Source organism: Anguilla rostrata, chromosome 18, assembly GCF_018555375.3.
Source record: "Anguilla rostrata isolate EN2019 chromosome 18, ASM1855537v3, whole genome shotgun sequence".
In the NCBI taxonomy this organism is placed as follows: domain Eukaryota; kingdom Metazoa; phylum Chordata; class Actinopteri; order Anguilliformes; family Anguillidae; genus Anguilla; species Anguilla rostrata.
Window position 1 is genome coordinate 28,905,002 of NC_057950.1, and position 11,026 is coordinate 28,916,027.

The 11,026-nt window shown below is 43.8% G+C and overlaps 1 protein-coding gene across 1 annotated transcript in view; it reads right to left on the reverse strand.

The window, feature by feature from the left end:
• The window catches only part of nt5c2a (5'-nucleotidase, cytosolic IIa), a 35,570-nt gene extending 24,798 nt beyond the window's left edge, over positions 1 to 10,772 (reverse strand). Inside the window, exons 1-2 of the mRNA XM_064316624.1 lie at positions 10,664 to 10,772; positions 1,685 to 1,810 (exon numbers count right to left, since the gene is read on the reverse strand). Of these exons, the coding sequence (XP_064172694.1) occupies positions 1,685 to 1,785 (101 nt within the window). The 5' untranslated portion in view covers positions 1,786 to 1,810; positions 10,664 to 10,772. The remainder of the gene's footprint in view (positions 1 to 1,684; positions 1,811 to 10,663) is intronic.
• Between the last annotated feature and the right edge of the window lie 254 nt (positions 10,773 to 11,026).

Here is an 11,026-nt window from a genome sequence, read left to right on the forward strand (position 1 = left end):
TCCTACATTTTTTATTGAATTAGTTTCACTCAGCTTTGTTTAAAGTCAAAAAACAGTAGTGATGTGTCATCTGTGAGTCATATTTGGTTTCAAAGACAATATTTGCACCAGAAACAGCCTTCCAATTATGCTCCACTTTGCAATACTGTCAATAAATAGATCAACCAGACACACTTTTGCTGTCTGAACCTAATACCATCAGGAATTCAGTTCTAAAAAGGCCAAACTAGGCATTAACGAGGAACATATGCAACAGCTATAGAGATTGAATGACAAAGCAAGCACCATAACAAAATACAGTTTTATTTCCTTCATTTATTTCAAAACTTCTGCTTTAGTGAGAGAGCTAAGAGCAACTGTATCCAAATTGCACTACATTGTGTGATTCGTCAGAACACACAGGACAACAGCAATTTGCATTTGCTTTGGTTCGAACACAAACACTATATGACCAAAAGTATCTGGACACCCCTTGGTCTGGGGCTGTTTTTCATGGTTTGGGCTAGGCCCCTTAGTTCCAGAGAAGGCAAATCTTAATGCTTCAGCATACAATCACATTCTAGAAGCATTAGGGGAAGGCCCTTTCCTATTTCAGCATGACAATGCCCCAGGGCATACAGCGAGGTCCATATAGAAATGGTTTTGTTGAGAACAGTGTGGAAGAACTTGACTGGCATGCAAAGAGCCCTGACCTCAGCCCCATCCAACACCTTTGGGATTAAATGGAAAGCCAACTGTGAGCCAGGCCTAATCGCCCAAACAGTGCCCAACCTCACTAATGCTCTTCTGGCTGAATGGAGGCAAATCCCAGCAGCAAAGCTCCAACATCTAATATAATGCCTTCCCAAAAGAGTGGAGGTTGTTATAGCAGCAAAGGGCAGACCAATTTCATATTAATGCCCATAATTTTGGATGAGATGTTGGATGTCAGGTGTCTACTTTTGGCCATGTAGTGTCCTCACCTTCACCTTGTGTAAAAAGTGTTCAAATTTTGTTTCTCCCTTTTTTTAGCGAACCCAATAAACACAGGTCAAAATTGAACCAGTCATGACTTTGCCTGCTCATGGGAAGTTTTCCTTTATCCAAAATACATAATCAATTGCGTTTAACAGTAGGAGACAAAAACATGTAAAAATGGCGTGACCCCAACAAGGATATATAAGCCCAATCATATTGAATCAATAAATAACTTTCCGTTGATTTTAAAGTTCTAAGCTTTCACTGATTTTATTACTGTTTTTAGGAAGCATGTGATTTTGTATAAGTCTCAGCAGTCTGAGGAGCTTCTGAAGCATCATCTCAGGGCTCTGCTAAGGCCCATCTGTCCTTTAAATCACCTCTGAAAGACGGCTGACTGACCCTCCTGCACTGCCATTTTGCCAACACAGGTTTCCTCGTAGACACCATTTCCCTGCATATTAAATTTAGCCGCATTTTACAAAACATCATCTTTCTATTTTATTAATTTTGTCTATATGTAGCCACTGCACAAGTTTATGAAAAATTCAATGAATGGACTTACAGAACAATGTTGCAGAAGCCCAAGATAGAAAGTCCAGGGACTTTATGAAGGCGTCCAGTCAGATTGTGTTTCCATAAAGCAAATCAGCAATTTTGTTTACACGCACTACATTGCATTATGGGACAGGCCCCTTCTCCGGCAGACAGCCACACACGTCTGTACCTGTGGTAGGCCTCCCGCCGGTACTTCTTCATCGCCAGGCCGTCCATGTTGGCGGGAAGGTCCGCATAGTTCTGCAACCGGTCGCTCCACGAAGTCGTCATCTCGCAAACTGTTCAGAAATGCTATCTGTTAAAAGATATACAAAGCAAAGTCAAAAACTACTGGTAACACAAACTAGGAATGCAGCCAAAATAGTCGTGAAAGACACTTTACTTCCTCCTTCCGGAATATCAAATTACATTTATTATTATTTATTTGGCAGACGCTTTTATCCAAAGTGACGTACAATGAGTGCATACAGAAGGTCACTGGAACAACTACAAAACACAGGTCCGATAAGGTACAATACTCATAACGTAACAGTTATACATAGTCATGAACACATTAAGTCCAGTTCACACAGTATGCATAGACTAGGTAAGAGACTAATGTTCAGTCAAACTAGGAGGCATGACAACAACATACAACATCAACATAATGATACAAGTGCAATACAAGTGCTGGATGGAGGTAAATGTGTAACATGAAAGCGGAACAAAGCAGAAGGAAATAAGTGATAAGAGTGATTCTAGAAATTCCTAGTACATTTATACTGGTATATAGCTCAGAACAGGTGCCTGAATATTTTATTTTTCATGCTCAAAGTGTGTTCGGTTGTGTGCCTCTTCACAATTCCTTAAACAACAGCTTAAAACAACTGACCAAATGAGTTAGCATAGTTTACCTGGACACACAAATTGGCAATCCCACAGTCTAATGCAACAAAAGCAGACTTTTTTTATTATAATAGTTTTTGAAGATAAGTTCAACTTCAGTATCTTAAGCTATCATTCCATATGAACCAACCAGGGATAAACCCTTCGGCAAAACTGCATACTTTTTGCATTCCAGGCAGCGTTGTGCATTTCCAGCAAACTCGTGCCATTTTGGCATTTAAAATAACACCCATTTCATGGTACTAATCGCACCTAGCGCTTCACAAGGTCCCAGAAGAGCGAAGTGAAAAATCACCTGCCTCATCAAGTTATTCTCTTGGTTGTGTTAAAACACAAGCCCTGCTGTCCCTAAGGCAGAGACTGACTTTACCACTCAGCTGGGTAAGCTCAGCCCAGTGCGAATCTGCCAGGCAAGCAGGGTTCCCATAATCCCCTGCTTTCCATCGCTCTGCAGAATCCCCCACATCCTCACACCTTAAAGCGCTTCACTAGAGAACGGCTCGTCCTCAGAGAAAGCAGAAAGCATGTGGTTAAAAGAATGCAAATAGTAGTACATAGTAGGCTACTAATAGTAGTAATGGGGAACCAGTCAGGAAACCAGTCAGGAAACCATTTCAATATGAACAGTTTAATTGGCTGAATTACATATTTGATGGTCAAATCAGGTTTTATGCAATATTAGAACAATGTCCTGACATCCTGCACAAATCAGGACTGAAACTAAATCTGCACTCTACCACAGGACCTCTGTGTCCCCACAATATCAACACTAAACATTAGAAAACAGCAAGTCATTTCATCCCTCATTGAAATCTCTCAATAGGCTAGCCTTTACCAACACATTAAACAGGCAAATCTGAGGCCTGAGTCAGTATGGAAGGCAGCAGGGGATTCTCAGCTTATAATCACCTTCCACAGACAGCAGTTTTATTAAAACATGCATGTGCTCTAAGAAGGGACACATGCACACACATGTCAGATGAGCTGGCAGACGCTCAACAGTAATGCTGAATTACTAGACTGCTCCAGCCCGTAGGCAGACTGCTCGCCTAACTGCTGGTCTACACCAGCCAGCCAAAACACTCAACAATCACAGCGCCCCAGGTAACAATCACAGAGCCCCAGGTAACAATCACAGAGCCCCAGGTAACACTCACAGAGCCCCAGGTAACAATCACAGAGCCCCAGGTAACACTCACAGAGCCCCAGGTAACACTCACAGTGCCCCAGGTAACAATCACAGAGCCCCAGGTAACAATCACAGAGCCCCAGGTAACACTCACAGAGCCCCGGGTAACACTCACAGTGCCCCAGGTAACACTCACAGCGCCCCAGGTAACACTCACAGAGCCCCAGGTAACACTCACAGAGCCCCAGGTAACACTCACAGCGCCCCAGGTAACAATCACAGAGCCCCAGGTAACACTCACAGAGCCCCAGGTAACACTCACAGAGCCCCAGGTAACACTCACAGAGCCCCAGGTAACACTCACAGAGCCCCAGGTAACACTCACAGAGCCCCAGGTAACAATCACAGAGCCCCAGGTAACACTCACAGAGCCCCAGGTAACACTCACAGAGCCCCAGGTAACACTCACAGTGCCCCAGGTAACACTCACAGCACCCCAGGTAACACTCACAGCGCCCCAGATAACAATCACAGAGCCCCAGGTAACACTCACAGAGCCCCAGGTAACACTCACAGTGCCCCAGGTAACACTCACAGAGCCCCAGGTAACACTCACAGTACCCCAGGTAACAATCACAGCGCCCCAGGTAACACTCACAGCGCCCCAGGTAACACTCACAGTGCCCCAGGTAACAATCACAGAGCCCCAGGTAACACTCACAGCGCCCCAGGTAACACTCACAGCACCCCAGGTAACAATCACTGCGCCCCAGGTAACAATCACAGAGCCCCAGGTAACACTCACAGAGCCCCAGGTAACAATCACTGCGCCCCAGGTAACAATCACAGAGCCCCAGGTAACACTCACAGAGCCCCAGGTAACAATCACAGAGCCCCAGGTAACAATCACTGCGCCCCAGGTAACACTCACAGAGCCCCAGGTAACAATCACTGCGCCCCAGGTAACACTCACAGTGCCCCAGGTAACACTCACAGAGCCCCAGGTAACACTCACAGAGCCCCAGGTAACAATCACAGAGCCCCAGGTAACACTCACAGAGCCCCAGGTAACAATCACAGAGCCCCAGGTAACAATCACAGCTCCCACCGCCCAATGCCAAACCACAGAAGAAGACTGCCTCACTGCTGACAGTGCCTATGCACAGGCATCCATGAGCCGCTCCCACAGACTCATATCACAGCAGGGCGAGAGTAATGATAAGCTGCATCAGTAACTCAAACACAGCCTCATGCCGCTAACGCATTAGAGGCCACAGCGTAACTCAAACACAGCCTCATGCCGCTAACATATTAAGCCGGGCACCCACCGCACGCGTATCGGCCGCGAGCGCACTACGCGCGTATTACGCGCGTAACTGAAGCGTAGTTGAAGTACTGTTATTACAACGGCAGCGGGCGACGTCGTCTCCACCAGATGCGAACGCGTCGCGTACCGGCTGCGAAGCTCGCGCGACACAAGCGAACTGAAGCGTAGTTTTTCGCTTCTGTTCTATTTTTTCGGCTTGTCGCGCGTCACGTTGGCCTGTTTATACACAGAAATATGCTCTAAAATGCTAGGTATACATGCTCTGATTTATATTTCATTCTTATATTACTGGGGGTGTGTCCCTAGTTACCTCCCAGATATTTTTTAAGCAGCTAAAAAAATACAAGCCTTTTCGTTTTGTAAAAATAAATAAATAACTGGAACCTGGGGGAAAGGCAAACTAGTTTCGCTGTCTTATTTTGCGGAGGGGGTGGGGTAAATTTGAAAATACACCACAGAAAGACGTAGGCTATTGAGTGACGTAGAAGGGAATGCACCGAGCAGCGGTTTGTTAGCTCGAGTATTGGAAGATAGTTTTTAACCAACCATTGCTCAGCCTATTTGACTTCTCCGATGTCTTCGTTCGCCGTGCTTTCAAAAAGGGCTTGTTAATAAAAATCAGATAATCCACAGAGCTTTAAAAAAATCAGATTATTTAGTGGTCTTGCCGATGAAAATGCACCTATTTTATAAATTAAGTTGTAAGCAAGCCTTTATTGCACTTGTACTTCAAAGCTTACGGTGTTCATGGCGTTGTGGTGTTCATATCCCTTCAAGATTAAAACTGTTACTGACTTTTTCATGATTAGCTGATTTTACTAAATCTGATCCTATAAATGTTTTGACGTGAATGGCAAGACAACACGGGAATTCCCAATGGTTGATTACGGATTATTTATTATTATTATGATCATTACATATTCTTCATGAAATTGGCACGCTTGTTAACCAAGCAAATAAATTAATACAGTTTGAGATTGATTGTTATGCAGGCTACGTTGCGATTTAAGTTTATGGTACTTCTTGAAAGCGTTTACTTTCTCACGTAGGCTATTTACGAGTTAACGAAATATTACCAAATTAACAAACTGAAAAAGGTCTCTCACCAAAGTATTCACTTAACCCATAATCAACAGTCGTGAACAAACGTGAAATGCACGATGTAAAAGCCCACTGCAGACTGCGAGAGCTACTAGGAATATATAGCTTTTACGCAAGCCTTTGCGCGACACAAACGGAACCAGTGGAGACACCCTACGCGTCGCGCCGTGCTGCTTCGCCCTGCTGTTTACGCGACGCATACGCGACGCGTGCGGTGGGTGCCCGGCGTTAGAGGCCACAGCGTAACTCAAACACAGCCTCATGCCGCTAACGCATTAGAGGCCACAGCGTAACTCAAACACAGCCTCATGCCGATAACTGCGTTACAGGCCACAGCGTAACAAACACAGCCTCATGCCGCTAATGCGTTAGAGGCCACAGCGTAACAAACACAGCCTCATGCCGCTAATGCGTTAGAGGTGACAGTGTAACTCAAACATAGCCTCATGCCGCTAATGCGTTAGAGGCCACAGCGTAACAAACACAGCCTCATGCCGCTAACCGCGTTAGAGCCCGCAGTGTAACTCAAACACAGCCTCACGCCGCTAACGCATTAGAGGTGACAGTGTAACTCAAACACAGCCTCATGCCGCTAACCGCATTAGAGGTCGCCGAAAATGACCCGCGTGCACAACAATACCTTTCCACGTGACCGAGCGGACAGGGGACAGGAAACCTGAAACACGAGCTGGGTGATATCACCCTACTCTTTTACACTGGGGTGGGTTTCTCCAGAGCTAAACAGAGCACAGGCCATCTGTACAGACACAATGAAGGGGCTTCACGTGTTCTATCACGGTCCACGACAAACCGCAGGGCGTAACCAAATACTCTGATAAACACTCTCTGATGTACATTTCCTCATTTTTTTCCCACAGAGGTGCTTACACACATTACACTTTTACATACAATCCATTTACAGAGTGAGATTGAGTCCCTCGCTCAAGGGTAAAACTGCAGAACCCCAGAACTGCAGACTAAGGGCGCGGTCACACGTGATAATGCAGGCGAATGACCATCACCTGCCGAGGCGAAATTTGTATCTTGTCGTGCTGAATGTGGGCAGTGCAGGATGTGATGCACACGGAAATCAGTTTTCTGGTTTGTAGTCCGTTTGAGTGGTTGTGGTTGTTGGTCACACATGAGCGGTTGTGATATCACATGAGCGGTTGTGATATCACATGAGCGGTTGTTGGTTTTGTGACGGGAAAATGTATACAGTTTTTATAGTTGTATTTGTTAGCTAGCTTAGCCAAGTTCAGCTAGCTAACAAATACCGCAAAATATGAATTGATGTTACCGATACATTTTCCATTTGTTTACCTTCAATGCCTGTCTCCCGGCTCACTGCCAGCTAGGCAGCATCTCTCTTATGGGCAGTTTGTAGTTTTCATGGGCAAGATCGTACAATACCGGCTGGTTAGACACAGCAACAATCAAAGTCTCTGCCATCCTGGCTCACCAAGAAAACTACAGCCCATTACAGCCAAGTGGGGTCAACCACACACACTTCTTTGCTATTGGTTGAGGCTGCGAATTCGCCGGTCAAAGTTCACCAAAATTGAACTCCACGCGAAGCTAAGATGCGAATTTCCTTCGCCACCGGAAGCGAATGTTTTATTCGCCCCTTTGCTCGCATAGAATGGAAGTGAACAGGAGGCGAATATACGCCAATGTTAATTTTGCGCATGTCTGACCGTGCCCTTACAAGCCCAGTTCCCTAACCACTACACTACATTGCAGCACACCTGATGCACCCCAGAGCTTCATATTAAAGCAGCCGTAGACTCAATACACCAGTCATCAGCACAGCCTCTGGATATTTCTGATTTTTCGAGACAGTGCAGGCGTGTTAAGGTTATTCTCAAAGGTCAACAGATGAAGACCAAGAATGGAAGAATCACATCTGAACACAGCAAGTCAGGCAACTAATATTATAGGTCAGAAATGGCCCGTACACTGCGAGCAGAGACCCTGTGTAATTGCTTAATTTTCAGTTGGCTCCTTATGACAGTGATGGAACTAAAGGCCTTCCTCAGTAAGACCCACAGAACAAGTCACGCAAACCATGAAAAAGAGAGAAGCACAGTTTTGCAGACGGTGTCACAACTTCGGTCTTTAACCTTTAAAACAGAGAACTGGGCCCACTCTCTAGACTGGCAATCCAGGAAGAGAAGTATGGAGAGAATAAATTTACCTGTTACTATTGTTACCTTCCTGTGAATTACTGAGACAGGAGTCAACTGTGTACCAGGAACCCATTTAAAAATGTGACAGTCAATATTAGAGAAAAGCAAAGCAAACATGTAGGCCTACAGTACAAAAGAAAATCACTTGTGTTGACTAACTGCAACAGCCACCTTGATTCCTCAAGTTAACAGTGAAATAAAGAAGTTAATGCCATACACTACACAGCTGAACACAATGTCTGCTAGCCCATCAATGATCAAAGCCATAGCATATCAGACTGAAACAGCCATTGTATGTTATGCTAAGAGCTTCCAGCTTTAACAGTTCTGTAACAATTCTGTTTTGAGGAAGCCGAACATGAGATGTTGGAAAAGCAACTTTATTTTCCCACCGCATTATAATCCTACATCTGACCTGTGTGTTCCTTCACCATTCACCACAGTAAAGCACTTGAGAAAAAGGACTAAAAATAGAACACATTTCTCCTGTTTCAACAAGAGCACGTAAACAAGACCCAAAAGCAGACAACAAACCTTTTAATTGTGAAATTAAAAGTAATTGGTACACACTGGACAGCTTTGAGGCTGTAACTGGACTGAAGATATAGTCAAACAAATGTTTACTTCCTGCATTCACCGGGGAAATCAATCTCTGCTGTAACCAGTACATAACACGGTTGGGTTTTTAAGTCAATTCCAACCTTTTAACAGTGTGACTGCCAGCCTAGCATTGGCTGTTCATGTGCACGTGATGGAAAAATGATCCATCTCGATATCCTGTATGGGGCATTATCAATATCCAGCATGAGGCGCCCATCATCCATATATCCAGCTAATATTGCATCTGCCGTTAATGTTGTTGTAACTGTAGTACCTTACTCCGATTACTAGCTATGAAGCACCAGATACATAACACTACTGCTGCAGCTCTACATTTCCCCCACCCTCAGTAGAAATCTTTAAAATTCCCATTTGTCGGAAAGGTCGTTTACTGTCTTGTCAAATACTTCACGCGAGAAGTGTTTCCTGTAGCTGCAGCAGCAAGTAGGCCAACAAGTTAAGTCAAGCTCTAGTCTAGTAACAGCGTACATATTCACCCACACAACATTACTTCTGACAAACGATGCCCTGCAGCTAGCGAATTATTATTAGATTAGGAGAAGTATGCCACTTTAACAAAACAAAAATTAGTTGATCGTTTGCCAACAAAATGACACGCCAAACAAGACTTTAGCTAGGCTACATCTCATCTAATTATCGATGGATAACCACAGAAAGGCGTTTGAACTGTCTTGATGGGATAGAGGATTAATTGAACGTTTTGAGTCACCAATACATAGAGCCAGGAAATGTCATTACTCTATGGCTAACGACGTTAGCTTTCGTGTTTCATCATGTTGAACATTAAGTAGCTAGCTAGTTAACAAATGCCACTAGACAACAACGTGTCTTTCAGCGCCATAATATTTTCCTTTGGTTACAATACATTTCTGACACTAATATTTTAACGGTAACCCACTAGCCGGCCAGCCAATGTCACCATCCTACACCAACTATCGATAGATACCTCGTTTAGTAAGCGAGTACCTACCACATACTGTAGGTTAGTCTAAATTAGTAACTAAATAAAGTAGACTAGCGTTAACTAGATATGTAACCTTAGATATATATCAGAATTAGCTGGCTAGTTAAGAGCACAATTACAAGTTGTTTGCAATGGCATAAAGCTCGGTAGCGCTTTTCTAAAGAAAAGACGTTCAACTAAACTAGTTTACTGGCTGTACTGCACTAGCAGGTGGTTAGGTCGTAGGTCTAGGCTACAAGTTCAAAGCAATCGATTGAAATTAAAACAAACCGTCGAGTAAAAACAGAAAGCTAGACATCCTACAAAACTTTGATTAGTATACAGCTAGCGAAAATAAAGGCAACTCAACTGCAAAATAAACTCATTTGCATTCACATTAATATGGGACAAGCTAGCTACCCTGGTCAATTTTAACACGTTTGATAATCGGGGCGTTCCCTTGCTCAGTAAATGACCGGAGAATAAATATGATCATCGTCCTTGCTTAGCAAGTTGTCATAGCTAGCTAACGTTAATGTTACTTCCCAGTAAGGTAAAGGGGCAACTTTCTTTGGGCTAAAGTTGGTAATAAGCAAGCAAACAAACAAACTAAACACACGGGCACACAGAAACGCTACATTTCTGTACACGCAATTTCACTATTTCCAGCAACCATTAAGGCTCACAGAAACGCCCTCTGAAGTACAATTATAGTTTGTTAGCTAGCGTCAGCTTCCTCACGCTGCACCAACAGTGCTTTTCATGTTGGGCATTTCGCTTTTGATACTGCTGGGGAGAACTACATTCAGTTTCATCACATACGCATAGCTAAATAATGTTTTGAGCATGTTACAAATAATATGTAAATCAGTAGTTCCACAAGCAAAGCGATTAGTAAATAAATCCAATACAAATCAACAACAGCAGCAGAACTGATAACAGTAGTAACTCACCCCTCTCCACTGTCGCAACAACTGCACTGCATGCATTTCTGAGCATGCGCGCCAGACTCCGTAGCGCTAACGTGCTGTAATGCGGATATTCCGAAGCAGACTAGTTCTGAAACCAGAGACATATATATGTCTAAGTCTGAAACACACTGACAGGAGCCCGCTGATTTACTGTAGGGATAACTGACTGACAAGTTAAAATTTTAACAATACTACAAATACATACAATTTTTGAATAGATATTCTGCATCTATTGCCTGAATCAAGCAATAATTATAAATTACCATCCAATGGAACTCCTACTGCATGGAAAAAGAAAAGAAAAAGGTGGGAGTGTGGTTCAGTCTCTTCTGACGGAGTCGAGTA